Genomic DNA, 15,337 nt, shown 5'->3' with positions numbered 1-15,337 from the left:
GAAACGTGTACTGTACCGCTAACTTAGTCAGCGCTAATCAAAAGGACAGGTACGGTGCGATAACGGTAAATTTTTTCTTAAAACCCCGATCGGCTTTCATACCTTTTATTTTCATATTGTTCTGTAGCTGATATCAGGTTACAGCGTGTATCGGTCCCATGGTGTAATGGTTAGATATCTAAAATATTTAAACCCACCGAGATTCAAATCTCGGTGGGTTCATGTTATTTTAATCCGCCACATAATTTGTAATGAAATAATTTTTTTTGGTTTAAGTTTATTAATGATACGTTGAAGACCACATATTGCTATGCCCGCATCAACGTAATTGACGGTCAAAGCCCTTGCCCAGATCCCCCCTCCAGATTGCAAGCTATATGCACGTAATCATATAACGGAGCGTAAATCTGCCCTCATGGCCAATAACATTTGTTAACCATTTATTACAGTTGCTTTTTGACGTCCTTAGCCCAATCTAATGCGGGCCACTGTAGAGTATAGCCGCTGCGACTTGTCTTGTATCAAACCAAGTAACGCAGTGATTGCAAAAAAATGTTTAAAATTCATTTATACAAACATAGATTGACGTAAAGGACAAATTACGAACAGCTATGTCAATGAGTTTTAAGCTTTTAACTGCTGAAGCGTTGCCTAAATAGGCAGTACCGGTAGCAAGCAATTACAGACGAAGTTTTTCTGCCAGTTTTGTGCAAAAACAAAAAACAAAAAAACTAGGCGATCAACATAGAGAAAGATAACCCCACTTCTCAAAGATAATGTAATGTACGCGGTAAAGTACAAACGTGGCGAAGAGACTGAAGATTATGGAATGAAAACCAATAAGTACTTCCGGACTAGACAGTTTGTCCGGAACCCATAGACATGAGCAAATGTACGAGAAAAAAAGTGACGTGCGGCCACCAAGCTCCGTGGATATGTTCGAAGTAATTCGATCGGCAGGCTTGCTAAAAAGGAAATACTGGGCCCAATATATAATAGGAAATTAGTGCAACCCTAAGCTATGTATTTATATTGAGAGTGAGGCGTGGGGCGTCACACTTGTTGCCCCCATGCCCAGGCTTCCCAATCCTCCCTTTGAGCTGTTGCTAACTTGCTAGTGTATACTCGTCGATCCATTTGAGGCGATTAAGCCATAGCAACGTACTGCCCTCTCCCACTTTTCCACTCTCATCGTATTGGACGTCGTTGATCTGGTCTTGTATATAAAAGGCCCCGGATGGATTCAGTCTAGCATAACAGTTTCGTCTTCTCTCCGCAGACGGACAGACTCTCGGGCCGCTTCAGTCATTGCAACTCAATCGCAGAAGAAAAGTTTTTGTTTTCCATGGTGCTGGATATTTTTGTAAGGTAATTTACCACTTCTATCAATTTTCATTGAATTTTTTTCAAACTATCATTTAAGTACCACCAAGTATGGTGATAGTTATCTCTAATACCCAATAAGATTAATTCGATATGCACGTTTGACTGAAGACAAATATTCCTACCCCGTTCCTAAGTACTCGTGCCGCAGGAGAGATGTATTAATCTGCAAGTTCCTCCTGCTGCTCAAGTTCTTAACTAATGGTTATGGAAAAACCATCGCATTTAAACTTTAGTAAGTTAAGCTTTTCGAACGATATTTCATTATTGCTTGCGCGGGTTGACAACACCGAGAAAATGGAAAAGGATATCCTCATTGACTTTTGTGATTCCACTGCTTGAAGCAATTTCCTTCTTCCTGTTTGGAACTAATTGGAACACTGTGACCGGATAACTTGTTTCCGCCCAGCATTGCAACAGACCATTTACTTTATTGCTGCATTAAACATTCATCACCGCTTTCAAGTCTCTTACAGTATATTGCGTTCCATATTCTAAATGGGCACTATATATATGCTATTGCTAATGATCATTGGTACAACTTGAAACAATCTGTGATCACGTTTTGAAGAACATACTTAGAACACCGCAGAGGGTTACCATCACGACATGGTTTGGGCTGATCGTCGTCGAAGCTGAAGACATCTTTTGATTCTTCAACCATGTGATGACTTCAGAGTAATGCTGTTCCACCCATTGCACGTTGGATTGCGCCAATTCTAAACCCTGGTTGACTGTCTTGGAAGACCCCAAAACATCGAGGTGATCGTCGCGTAATTTAGTCAGCTGTACGTGACATATAAATCGTTATCATGAAGTTGTTTCACGAATTCAAACTGTAAATACAAAGGGCAATTTCGTAATTTACCTCAGCTAATTGTTCGTTAGTGTTGACGCGGTCGCAGAGGGAGCGAAACAATCCTGGCATGCTTGAGCCACCAAATCCAACGTAACCACTGAAACTGCATAAGGTATTTAAAAATCATCAACATCTATCTTATCCACCATTTACCACATGAGATGTTGAGCTACTTACTAAGCATTTACTTCATCCCAACGAGTTGCCAGAAAATCGAGAGCCACTCCATGACCAACTGGATTGGCTGCGATGCTGCTAAATAACGTATTGGCATCTTGTAAGCGGATTCCTGAATTTTCATTAATCATCATCTCCAACATGTGGTAAATGATGTCAGTTTCTTTGGTGCAGGTCATGGCTTTGAGCAAATCAATTTTTTCATTGGCCAGTGTCGAAGCGAGATATTTTTGGTAGCCGAAATTCCATTCCGGATCACTGCCATTGGCGATGGCAGAGCACGATATCAGTCTCAGTAAATTCGGTGAAATATCACTAAAGACAATATATTAACAATTTAAAAATTGTGTTTAGGAAATATTTCAGATAATTAATTCTTACTTTTCAGTGATGACATTTGTCATCCATGAAGCATAGACTTGGTTCGCGTGTTGTACGCAATCGTCTATCTCAAGTTTGGTGCAAGCCCAATGAATTGCGTGCGTGCGTGTATAGATGAATAAATGAGTGTCGCGGGTGCCCTCGTCAAATCCTACGTATTGATATAGAGGTACCACTAAATCACTTAGGTAAACCTATATCACACATGAAATTCTATCAGTATTAAATGTCAATTAACTTATCATAATACGGACCCACGCAGCTTACTTTCCATTCGTTGAAATCTGGATAACCATAGAGCATAATATCAATAAAGTCTAGAGCGTTGGTAGCTGCTGTCCACGGTGCATAATCGCGTTCCAGTGCAAGGTATTTAGTTAAATCCAATGCTTTTTCATACGGGACGATATTGGCTCGAGCAATAGTTAGCGTGTCGTCCAATAATTGTGCTCGGTTTTTAGCTGAAATCACCGTGTGGTCTGTGGCCAGTTGCTGGAGAATCAAACCGTAGTTTGTGTCGTCATAAGACACTCGATAGTAGCCTGAAATCAAATGTTACAAATGACATAAACGCTTATGTTTTGAGATGTTTCGACGTCTAACGAGCTCAATAAAACAGAACAATCAGTTCATACCGACTTGGCCAACATTGAAAAGGACCCACTCATCGTCTGTGGCAGAGAGATCGGGTAATGGGATGCTATCCTCTTTGTCTGATATCCAAATTGATTTTTGGGGTAGGCTAAAATCGGCGGTGAAGGTCAGTGGAACCCACCAACGATAAACGATCGAGTCAGTTGAATTAGTGCTTTTCCTCAGCAGGAAACGACTCTGTCGTGGCCGTTAAAGGGTTCAAAGGGGAACTTAATCAATTCCATAACCATACGTGAATGTCAACAGTCGCTACCTGAGAGATTGTACCGCCTGAAGTTCCATCATAATTTCTCGTAACTGTAATTAAAGGGTAGCCCATCTTATTAGTCCATGGATCCATGATTGTTTTCACAGTTGCAGGCAGCACCAAACCATCAATTTCGATTTGTTCTTGAACAGCTCGCCAAAGATCATCTTGCACTGCATTGGCATAAGCTCTTCAAGAAAGAAATATTGAAAAGCCGTTAGAGAAAGTACAAATCTTGAGAGAAACACAGAGCCAAAGAGGGTTTACCGACTATGAAGGTAGCGCGTCATCGAACGTCGGAAAGTTTCCGGCCCCAAGAAATTGGCCATCATTCGAACAATAGAAGCCCCTGCGATCAACCAGCAAACATGACGAGTTCAAATAGTTAATGATTTGTAACACGCACCTTTGTCATAGACTACGACATCAAACAGCGTATTCAACGAAGCCGAATTGTTCACATCAAAATCTAAAGGACGTGAAGATTCCAAACTGTCGACTCGGAAAACGGACTGCAACGTCGCTACACCGAACTGTTCGTCCATTTGGAAACCAGGTTCAACCTCGGTAAGCAAACAGTCATCCTTACTTATGCTGATAAGCAAACGGAAAAAATCAGAAGCATTTCCTACTGAATCTGTTCCAATATATTGCACGTAGCGAGCGAATCCTTCCTTGAGCCAGACTAAACTCCACCAGTCGTGCGTCACCAGATTGCCGAACCACATGTGCCCCAATTCGTGACCGGTGACTTCAGCTACTCTTTGTTTCGCTACTTCAGATGATCTTTGCTCGTCGATGAGAAGATCAGCTTCCCTAATACGTCGGATTTAGTATTTCAAATAGTAACAAGTTTCCTATTGAGTTATGGAATATGAATTGATGCTCATCTACCTGAAATTTATGTGCCCCCAGTTTTCCATCGCACCTGTATAGAAAACGTACAAGATAATGATAACGTAGCGGGATTTTTATCCAGTAGATGGTATACATACCAGCAGCAAAATCGGGAATGGCCGCTATATCGACTTTTGGTAGTGGATAGTCAATTTGTGTAAAGTATTCAAAATATTTCAATATCTGAGGTGCAATGTTCCCGGCATATCTGTCGAAAGAAAAGTCAGACATTGCTCCGAACAATTCAAACAATAACGTATACCCTTACTTGGTTAAGTTGGTGAGACTAGGTCGCGTCCAGATGGTAAATGGGACTCTGTTTAGCTCTGATTCAGAAGGAACGCCCGTGAATTCTGAAACCATCATTCCAACCAAGTACGAAGACATTTTCACTGTTGTTTGATAGTAATCCCAAACGTAATCCGCCATTCCTTGTCTGCGTCAACATGAGACTAGTTTAGCCCTTGTCAGTTTATGAAAATGCGTTCTCTACCAACATGGGTTCGGTTTTGATCTTGGGCATGTTACTATTTGATGACATGGAGAGTTTTCGGCCAAGTTTAATGGTGAACACAGCTTTCATGTTGGGCTCGTCGAAACACGGAAACGAACGTCGTGCGTCGGGAGCAGAAAACTGCGTGACGGCCAGGTACCTTGAGCATCCAAATTGTATTGATGAGTGTTATTCCTTTCTCATAGATTTTCCACAGCTATCACTTTGTTTCACCGTTTTCTTCGTAAGTTGATCGATAAAAGCCACGTAACTCGTCGTTGAGCACCGCCACAAAATTCATGGAGATCTTGTACTGCCTACCTGACATCAATTGACTGTCTAGTTCGATGGTAATTATCTGTCGATCATCTTCAACCATCAAGTTCATCACTCCTATAGGTTCTTGTGAGGCTATGTCACTAATCTAAGACAACAGGCAGTTATCATTTAAGGATTTCTGTGTAAATTTCTAAATGTTTCCAGTACCATTATTGAAGATTCATCGATGCTGATATCGGCACTATTCATCGATATGGCCGACGTAGTTTCGATGCAATCCACAACAATCTCTACAAATCCAGGAGTAGTAAAGTTGCCTTCCTCGATGATGGGAAGAAGTTGAATTTCGTAAGAGACGGGAAGAACGTTCTTCGGTAGACGCATGCCACCCTCATCCGTCATAGCTGTGCGCCACGTTTGAGAGAAAATCAGTGCAGTGATAGCGACGAGAACGAGTGAATCCTTCCGAAACGGAGACATTTTGTTCCGTGACATTATATTGAGGATGATAAGGCTTAAAGTAAAAACGGAGAAATCTCAGTTCACAGTGATGCAGGAAGACGTACTTTTGTTCGGATCTTACTTCGTTCAATCTGCAATATTGCTATAGTCTTTCCGTTGCGAGTTCGCTATAATTTTAGGGTTATTTACCGAGGATCGTGGGGATTCTCAGTAATAGCGCCCTTACACGTTAGCAAGTGAACATAAATTTAGAAAAAGAGGTAAGAGTAAATGTAATGTGTATACTTAAAGTTTGGAGCGCCAGTAACACATCCCATCAGAAAAAGCTATTTCGTTTGTATGCGTATAAACTCAGAGTAAACTAGCAAAGCTATTGATACCGTAATGTTTGCGCTCTGAGAGTCAAGTAAACATTTAGGAGATAAGATAACTGACAAAGAAAAGAAAAAAAAATGCCGATAGGGATCATTTTAAAATCGCGCGACGATTCTTTGATGTCTGTTTTCTTTTCCATGTTTCTTTATCGCGTCCTCACCTGGTGAGAAACTTGAAGGTAATGGTAAGAAAATGACTCAAACAAAAGCGGATCAAAGTACGTGATCCGCCCCTTTAACAATTACGCTGGTCGAGCTGTTCATGTTTGGTGTCTCTTCCTTTCTTCTCAGAATCGCAGGGATACTATTGTCACTTGTTCTCTCGTACAAACACGTTTCATTCTAAAACCTGTGCTGCGATTTAGTTTTTTGAATGCGACATTTTCTCTCCAATCAACGTGACTACTCTTTTTCTGGTTAGTGTGTATTGATTTCTCCGTAATTGCAAGTATAGAAATGTTCAGCATTTAACTACTAGAATAGAAATTGCGTTTGCATTTCATCAGCGTGTGGTAAGGCTACTTGGGGTCTTACGGCATGAATTTGTTGTATTGCAGCCAAATGAAATCATTTCAACTGATATTTACACTTAAGATGTTGAATGAAGGAAACAGTTGATACAAAGCTCAGCCAATTATTGAATCCCAATAGAAAAGTTTCCAGTCCAGCAGCGTTGGTGGTATGAATGAAAACAAAACAATAATTGTTCACATGGGTGTAGTTAGAAAAGGTAAGACAATTTATTTGAAGATGAAGGGGCAAATCATGGAGGATGGCCAACAAGCAAATTAATCTCTATTTAGTAGGAAAAAGTGCCTATGTGTTATAACAAATTGATTATATTTTTATTTGAAAAATAAAATGGAAAAATTCAAAAAATTAAACAAGTTGAGGTGTCTACCAGGCCTACACGTCAAAAAGGAGAGGGAAAAAAATTCAGGCAGTGATAAGGAGCTTAATAAATCTACCAGTGGTACAACGATTTCTTTATGTCTTTTCTCATACCCATCGTTGTCTTGGCATTGTATTTTTACCGAATAAAGTGTCATTCAATTCCCCGGTTTTCAACTGTATTTTTAAAGGGAAATATATTTTTCTTTTTTTATTTCTTTTTGTCAAATTGTAGGTATGTGTGTCAGTTGTCATCAGAGCCAAAATTTGCCTCACGGCGAAGAAGGCAACGACCTATTTACCGGGTCCCTTGTCGTTACCGGCAGGTCGGAACTGTTGTGGCGAACAGCCGGCGCAAAATCCAGGAGCTCCAGGTGGACCAGCAGGTCCAATCGTTCCTCTTGGTCCTGTTAAAATTTTTCGAATTGGAGGTTAATGAATGATTGAATAACTAATAAGTGTGGCATAACGAAAGATCAAACTTCTTTTTTCTTGAGAAATTTACCTGGTTTGCCGGAATCACCACGTTCACCAGCTCGGCCCGCAACGCCTACTCCTGGAGGTCCAGGAGGTCCTTGGATGCCAGCTGGTCCCATAGGTCCTTCCATGCCGATACCTCCTGGTCCACGCTCACCCTTAGAGCCAACGTCTCCTTTAGGTCCTTCAGGTCCTGGTGGTCCTGGAATGCCCGGCAGACCAGTCAGGCCACGTTCTCCTGGTGGGCCAACCTTACCCGTATCGCCTGGCAAAGTTGATGAAAAGATAATGTTACACGCGAGCTTAAGGGTCTGTTCAAGCCTCATGAAGCCCACAAATCTGAAGCAGAAGCACTGGAGGGCACAAATTCGACAGAACAAACCAGCATTCCAATCAAGCAAACATTAAAGCAGGTACCTGTATGGCCGATTCTTCCTGGCGGGCCAGGCCTTCCGGGTCTTCCACGACCAGGCACACCGGGTGGACCTTGAAGTCCATTTACCAGTTCTTCCATGTGGTCTGCGAGGATAAGCATGAACAAGCAAAAGTTGCAAACATCATGCACGTGCAAACATTCCATTATAAGATAGCATTTTCACTAAATTCCGATACATCGCCATTGGACAGGTATTTTACTCAAGGAACAGGGGAACAAGACAAACATGCTGCATCAGCGCGGATTCGCGTGCAGGTGATTGAAATGCCTGTATCAAACCTGTGGCTCCTTGTAAACCAGGTTGTCCAGGACGTCCCGGTCTTCCACGACCGGGCAAACCAGGTGGACCAACCAATCTGGCTGTTAACTCTGTAAGTTGATCTGAGGATCGACGTTTGATGATGAAAAAGTTTAAGGCATAATTATTCTTAGAACAATAATCAACGTCAACGTTTCAATATCGTCCATTTCGTAGTTTCTTTTCTGAACGATTACTTTTGAGCAAAATAGCATATGATTAACTTACCGCGTAGAACAGATGCGCAGATATCTCTCAAGTCAGATTCGGAGTAAGTTTTTCCCTGGGAAAATCACGAAACAAGTTAATTGGTCCTTAACAACAAAACATTAATCATTAAAACTTAGTAAGGTAAATGAAAAATCATTACAGCAGGTCCGGGGAGACCAGGCAATCCTGCGAATCCACGTGGTCCTACGGGGCCTTGTCTACCAGTAGGTCCTTCAGCTCCCGGTGTACCAGGCATTCCAGTGGCACCTTCAGGTCCACGGTCCCCATCCGCTCCTCTTTCTCCAGGCTTTTCGGTTTTATGTTTTACAGTTCCAAAGTTATAAATCAGTTGCTGAAAAATGTGGTAACTCTCTGTATCAATCCTACCAAACCAGGATTTCCAGGGAGACCAGGTTGGCCGGTAGCTCCAGTTGCACCAGCACCGTCGTTTCTGATCAGATTAGAGGGAATAACACCAGCATCTCCAGGAGGTCCGGGAGGTCCTGGTGGGCCTGGAGGGCCAGGTTTGCCGACGAAGCCAGGCAATCCAGCTACTCCGGGAGGTCCAATAGGGCCAGGCAAACCGTTAGGGCCTGGTGGGCCGCGAATTCCTTCAGCACCAGGTAAACCATTCTCTCCTCGGTCTCCTTTAGGTCCAGGACGTCCAATCAATCCTTGAGCACCGGGTCTGCCATCGAAGCCCTGTTCATCATTCAACAAAAGGTAAACGGTTTGTCGCTACATTATGAAAACAATAAGAGCTTGTGATCTTACGCGAGGGCCATCAGGTCCTCGAGGTCCGCTTTCTCCTTTCTCTCCTCGTTGGCCCTACAGAGACAAACATTTCGTTAAGATTTGCATAAATTTGCTAAACTTTGAAGGGCTACGAACTGGCTCTCCATCGGTTCCCTGTTTTCCTTCATGACCCTTCGGTCCCATTAAGCCAGGGCTTCCGGTAGGTCCAGATGGACCAATTTCGCCTCGTTCTCCTCGTGGTCCTGTTTCACCACGACTACCCGGTCCTCCTGGCAATCCTTGAGGTCCAACTTCTCCGGGTGTGCCAGGAGGGCCCATAGGACCGGCAGGACCAGTATTGCCAGGCTCACCTCGTCTGCCAACTTCTCCGGTTGGTCCAGTCAAACCCATCGGTCCCTAGTATTAACAAAGAGTCAAATTATTTTATTTTTGTGCGATGGCGTTGCTTTTTACATACCGGGGCTCCGGATGAACCTGGAGGACCCTGTAGGCCAACAGCGCCAGGTTGTCCTGGCTCTCCTTTGCTACCGGGCAAGCCTGGTTTTCCTGCTGGGCCAGTTTCACCGCGAGTACCGTCATTACCAGGTAAACCAGCTGGTCCACGATCACCTTTTTCTCCGGCAACTCCACGTTCTCCCAAATCTCCTCTTTCACCTCGGTTACCCCTCTCACCCTGAGGTCCCGGCATGCCCGGTTCTCCGGGATTACCAGGAGGTCCTGGAGGACCAGGCACCGTTTGACCACCTGTACCAGATGTTGCAGGACCTGGGGGTCCTGGAACACCGGGAGCACCTGGAGGTCCTCTTACACCAGCCGTTCCTCTGTCACCGCGATCTCCTTTAGGACCTCGCTCGCCAGGCGTACCGTCCTTTCCTGACGTTCCTGGGGGTCCTATTTCTCCAGTAAAACCACGCTGTCCTTGAGCACCTTCGGGACCTGGAGGTCCAACGAATCCTCTCTCTCCTGGCGCTCCTTGCAAGCCTTGCGGTCCTGTTACTTTGGTAATATCTCCTGGAGGCCCTGGAGGCCCTCGAGGACCTGGTGAACCCATTTGACCTGTCGGTCCGCTATCTCCTCTATCTCCTTTTGGTCCAACTTGACCAGGTGGTCCCTGTCGTAACAAGGTGAGCCAATTGTTGTTACAAACTGAGATGAAATTCATGAAAATCATTTACCGTGTCTCCTCGAGAGCCGGGAATTCCTGATTCTCCTCTTGGCCCAGCAATACCAGGATTACCCGGCAAACCTTCCTTTCCGGTTTCTCCTGGAACTCCTCGCAAACCCTTTCATTGAAAATGTTAGATAATGTCTAGTTCTCTTTAGTGGTGGGAGTTACCATATCTCCTTTGGTGCCAGGCTCCCCACGAAAACCCGGGGGTCCTGGTAAACCTTGTATTCCACGCTCTCCGGATAAACCTCGGGGGCCAGGTGGGCCCTGAATAAAAATCGGAACTCATTAAAGAAATCTAAGCTACACAGCGCCAAATAGAATAAGTACATCTGTTCCGTTTCGTCCTGGTAGTCCTGGCGGACATGTCTGTTCGCAAGCGGGCTGAACTTGCTCCCTGGGTGGAGGTGGTGGCTGTCAAAACAGACGGATCAGGTTAACTTCCACAAAGGCATTCACCGTACGCAAAATAGTGAGATAGGGATTTGTATTACCGGCAACTCTTCACATGTTTCACGCTCTGGACGTGCGGGATCACAGCTCATCACCATCCACTGAAGTTCAATCTGAAAGACGAAATAGTTGAACGGTGAATAACATCGAGTAAAAGCAACAAGGAACCGCTCGCAATCCCAAGTGTTGTTTTATACTGACGTACCGGAACAGTTCGTCTAGTGCCGGCCACTTTGGAAATGGCGATTTCGCCGTTAACATCAATAGGCCCTCGGACATCGAGTGGCAATTCTTCGCTAAATTCGCAATCGACGTAGAGTACGACACGCTCGCGGTGGACTCCAAAGTGAACTTTGTGCCATTCTTTATCAAAGACCTACAATCATAATTGCAATTCATATTACTGGCGACAAGTTTCAAGTAGATTTCATTAATTTCGTACCTGGGCTTTGCGGAAGACGAGCGTTTGCAGCTTACCGCTAAAGTCGTTAATGCCGAACTCGATGGTATTCTTGCGAGGATTGAGAGTCACCTGGAACTGGGGACGTTGCCGCAGATCACTGATGCGAATAATGTTCCATGCTGTCTTTGGCGGTTTTCGAGTTCGGAAAGTGCAGATGAACGAGAACTGCTGCGGAAGGCCTTGTGGGAAAATGTTTCTGTGATTGGAAATCACCGTGATTTGTTAAGGCAAACGATTGATTTTTGTGTTAGAGATGAAAACAATACCTAGTAGGAACGACCAAATCCGCTTCAGTCTCCAAACGGTAAGCAGTTTGCAAGCGGCTGGAGCCACGCACTTTAGTTACTCCAGGATATTTGGTCTCAAGAACGTCTAACCGGAACTGACGGATGAAATCAAATGCTTGCAAATCGTCCTCTCCCGGTCGATAGTCGGAACAAGGCCCATTGAAATCCACATCTCCTGCTCCAGGAGCTGATAACAATTCCAAAATAAATCACACATTTGTCTTGTTTTCTACAGGGGGACGCGTAAAAATGAAATGGCTTACCTGGGCGGGTGAAAACGGAGACATCACCGCGGTTGGGCGACGAATCTATTGCAATAGTGGTTTATAAAAAATAATATATTTTTTTTTAAAGGCGCCTGCGATTTCTATCGAAAAAAAAATTCAGTCGAAAAATATTTAAATGTTTATAAGATGAGGCGACATTGTGGCCGTCAAACTAGGTCAGGGCGATTTGTGAGCCGGACTTAAAACAGTCGTTCGTTTCAGACGATATCTGGTATACATTTGGTTTTTCTTTTATTTTTTTTTATTTATTTTTTTTTTCTCTTTTTGTGGGAGCAGTCGCTGGCCGGATAGAAGGATACGGATAAAGAGATAGCAAAGGTCGCCAGCCACATGTTCCTCCTTCGTCTCCGTGTGGATTCCAGCTCAAAGCAGACCAAAATCAAACCAGTGATTCAAATTCAAAATTCTGTTTTCCCTTTGATCGAACCCTCTATTCTCGTTTTAGTTACAACTTTGAAAAGAATGATTGCCAGAAAAAGAGAAGTGCAAACCAACTAGTAAAAGAAAAAGAAATCAAAAAAGTGTAACAAACCCTCGGCGTCGATTTCATCGTATTCAGAATTGCCAAGTCCGTCCAAGTCGTCAGTCAATTCTTCATCTTCGTCAAACTCACTTTCACCACTCTCTAGATTAGAACCATCACCACTGTTAGTATTTCGGTAAAAAATTTCCATAAAAAAGACAATCTTATTTCAAGAAAAAAATGAGGCTCTTCAAACACCGTTCCTTTTTTGGGTATTGAAGAAATGGATCATGAGTTCGTCATCGACGCGTGTTTATAGTAACGGCCTTCACCCTCTTCAGAGTTCGCAGGTCAGTGAGAAAAAAAAACACACACAAAACAGAAAAAAAAAAAAAGTGGAAGCAAAATAAAACATATAGTTCTTGTGAACATATGAACTAATGAGATCGCCAGACTTGATGGGTCTGCCTAACCCAAATAAGAAATCCACGCTCAATAACATACAACACTCTTGTAATCAACCAAAGGGCTGTGTATGCTCGTAAATCTGTGCCCGATGAGATTGTCGAGAAAACATACTAACTGGGTTAAAGTGCAGATGTAGATCGTGGAAAAAAAAATCACGTTCTTAATGGAAAATTGACCAGCAAAAAAGTACAAAAGAGCCGTGTCCTTTATAGCCCGGATGAAACTGAAATTCTGTGAGTTAGATAAGGCGTGGAGTGGAAAGGATCCGTGATATCCGTCACAGAGGCAGATCTAAAGATATAAGGCATTTGCATAAATTCCTTTACCTTGACGTTTAAGTCGCTGCTGACGGGCTTCAGTGGTTCCCCATAGTTGGAGCGCCAGCAACAATCCGAATAACAGAAGCTGGCTGACTACCTTTCTCCTTTTCCTGTAAAAATGCAAAGGAATTTTTTTTTTGATCTAATAGAATCAACGTTTTGCCAAAAATGTGTCCAACGAGACCTTGTCGAAAAAAAAACATGCCCGAGAAATAAATTAGATAGCCACCTTGCATTCTCCTGCCATGATAACCATCTCCTTCAATACAAGTTATAGCGTTCATCCTGTTTTACACAACACCACCAGTCACCTTTTTGACTTGTTGAGATCGAATAGGGAGAACGAGAAGGAACGGACCAGTTTATTCACAACATTCTACTTTTGCTGTAGCAAGCTATCGCACGTGACTAACCGAACCTGACTGCGGGAGAGATAATGTATGTATATGTAGCCGTCATGACTGGTAAGGTTTATTTCGGTCGGTTTCATCAGCACACTCTCCCCCCCCACACCCTCCCCCGTCTCGTCCAAATGACCGTACCATTTTCATAAAATATCGCATCTATCTTTTCTTTTTTCCTTTTTTCAAATTCCATAGCAGAAGTGAAGGGGAAATATTGTTCGTGAGATAGTTTTAAATCAGATTATTGGTAAATATTCTTATCTAAATGGAACGAAACATGATTGTTGATTATTATTTTGAATCCAGTTGACAGAAGAGGAAAAAAGAGGAGCAATCTGATCAACAGCTGCCTGCTCTTCAAGCTGTGCATGTCAATGCCACGGATCCTCTTATGAATAATTAAATCACAGTAGATTTTTTTTTTTTGTTGCCGTGTGATATCCTCCACCTTCATGTCACACGCACCAGCAAAGAACAAAGAAAAAATCAAATAGCTGTTGGGCTCTCACTTCAGACCCCACCGCGTCAAAGTATTTCATGTAAAGAATTCAGGATGATCGTAATCATCTCTTGACATAAAGTCAATTGTTTACTCACGAAGCGGTCGCCATGTGTTGGTCGGTCACCTTGATCGGTCATATTCTGGTCGAATATACGAAGATTCGCATTCCTACATGCAGAATAGTTAGTTGGAATGATTACCTTGTAGATAGGACGGTAATAACCATCCTCACGACGATGTGTTTATTCCTTTCAGGCGAATGGAACGCAGCAGTTGGGCATGGAAATGTTGGCGAAATGAGTAAGATGTGAGCGGCGTAGAGCTTAGGGCGCGCGCTCTCACTCACGACACTATCTCTAGTTCATCGATGTTGGCGGTGCGTGTTGGCTGTTCTTTCTTTCTCCCTCAGTATATTTTCTCTTCAAGATGTTGAACTAAAGTCACGATCGAGAGCCTCGACTGGAAGAAACTGCTTGACGCGATCCACAGGCTCTGACTGCAGCTGGCCGATCTCTTGAAGTCAACTCCTTGGTTGAAAACCCCCACTCTCTGCTGGTGTAACCCAACGGCCTGACACCAACTTGAGACTGCCCCTCTCTTTTCCATCGACTCCCCTATCATCCGCTCAGCTCGTCATTTTCCTCCCACCCTTCCTCTAGCTCCTTCTCGCCTCAATAACATTTTCTTTTTCATTTTTTCGTCTTCTTCTTCTTCTTCTTCTTCTCTCCTTCATCTTCAACTTAGCCCAGTTTCATTTCTTTTTTTTTTTCTCTTGTATTTATTTACTGAAATAGAAGACTGTACAGTCAAGAACTGATGCTGTACTGTAGTCATCAGCATGCGTGTTTCCATCTTGTTGTGCATTCACATCCGATCCAGTTATACATAGCAGCTAGCGTCAATGAGTTGTTGGGTTGGACAGATTCAAGAGAAAGAGAAAAAAGGGAAAGAAAGAGAAAAACGGTCAAATGGTCGATTATATCTCGTGTAGACGGTGTCGGTTTTCACAAGTGGTTTAACATTCGCGTTTTAATGCGATGACCAACTTCGTCCATGCTGGACGTTTCGTGTTTTTGCTATCGACAACTTGCACGGATGTTTTCTCGTCCTTCACCCACCAGCTCTCGAGATTGATCGTAATCAGTACATCTTCATCAGGAAAATCAATTAGGGGCTTGCTGTTTTATGATATCACGTCATCGTCCTCCACTTTCAGATAATAGGCTGGTCTAGCGTTCAAAGCTAACG

The 15,337-nt window shown here is 43.3% G+C and overlaps 2 protein-coding genes and 1 long non-coding RNA gene across 5 annotated transcripts; 1 reads left to right on the top strand and 2 right to left on the bottom strand.

The window, feature by feature from the left end:
* The first annotated feature begins 389 nt into the window (after positions 1-389).
* Positions 390-2,250, top strand: LOC123471358. Its single transcript, XR_006645847.1, has 2 exons — positions 390-1,368; positions 1,955-2,250. It is a non-coding gene; the product is annotated as an uncharacterized LOC123471358 (long non-coding RNA).
* Positions 1,843-6,243, bottom strand: LOC116916416 (aminopeptidase N). The gene is made up of 18 exons (XM_032921665.2): positions 6,118-6,243; positions 5,954-6,053; positions 5,578-5,884; positions 5,316-5,515; positions 5,096-5,251; positions 4,867-5,034; positions 4,697-4,806; positions 4,596-4,629; positions 4,334-4,517; positions 4,108-4,264; positions 3,969-4,050; positions 3,708-3,891; positions 3,436-3,631; positions 3,068-3,342; positions 2,801-2,994; positions 2,420-2,734; positions 2,252-2,345; positions 1,843-2,169 (listed from the first exon to the last, which is right to left on the bottom strand). The coding sequence occupies exons 3-18, from the start codon at positions 5,863-5,865 to the stop codon at positions 1,942-1,944; spliced, it is 2,865 nt and encodes a 954-aa protein (XP_032777556.2). The 5' UTR covers positions 5,866-5,884; positions 5,954-6,053; positions 6,118-6,243; the 3' UTR covers positions 1,843-1,941.
* A 493-nt stretch (positions 6,244-6,736) lies between these two features.
* LOC116916396 (collagen alpha-1(IX) chain) lies at positions 6,737-14,676 on the bottom strand. 3 transcript variants are annotated; one of them, XM_032921656.2, is made up of 20 exons: positions 14,290-14,676; positions 13,190-13,293; positions 12,465-12,557; positions 11,909-11,953; positions 11,625-11,832; positions 11,338-11,554; positions 11,101-11,271; positions 10,937-11,008; positions 10,773-10,856; positions 10,611-10,709; positions 10,450-10,557; positions 9,732-10,385; positions 9,410-9,670; positions 9,293-9,346; positions 8,906-9,220; positions 8,679-8,825; positions 8,537-8,591; positions 7,992-8,093; positions 7,603-7,839; positions 6,737-7,504 (listed from the first exon to the last, which is right to left on the bottom strand). In XM_032921656.2, exons 1-20 carry the CDS (start codon positions 14,313-14,315, stop codon positions 7,392-7,394), a joined length of 3,165 nt encoding a protein of 1,054 aa, XP_032777547.1. In that variant the 5' UTR covers positions 14,316-14,676; the 3' UTR covers positions 6,737-7,391. The 3 variants fall into 3 exon arrangements, with proteins under 3 accessions (XP_032777547.1, XP_032777539.1, XP_032777548.1); XM_032921648.2 differs by lacking the exon at positions 7,992-8,093 and adding an exon at positions 8,290-8,391 and having other exon boundaries at positions 14,290-14,675; XM_032921657.2 differs by lacking the exons at positions 7,992-8,093; positions 12,465-12,557 and adding an exon at positions 8,290-8,391 and having other exon boundaries at positions 14,290-14,675.
* Positions 14,677-15,337: the final 661 nt, after the last annotated feature.

The sequence above is a fragment of the Daphnia magna genome, linkage group LG1, assembly GCF_020631705.1.
Source record: "Daphnia magna isolate NIES linkage group LG1, ASM2063170v1.1, whole genome shotgun sequence".
NCBI classification, from domain to species: Eukaryota; Metazoa; Arthropoda; class Branchiopoda; order Diplostraca; family Daphniidae; genus Daphnia; species Daphnia magna.
This window is presented reverse-complemented; position numbering and strand designations above follow the sequence as displayed.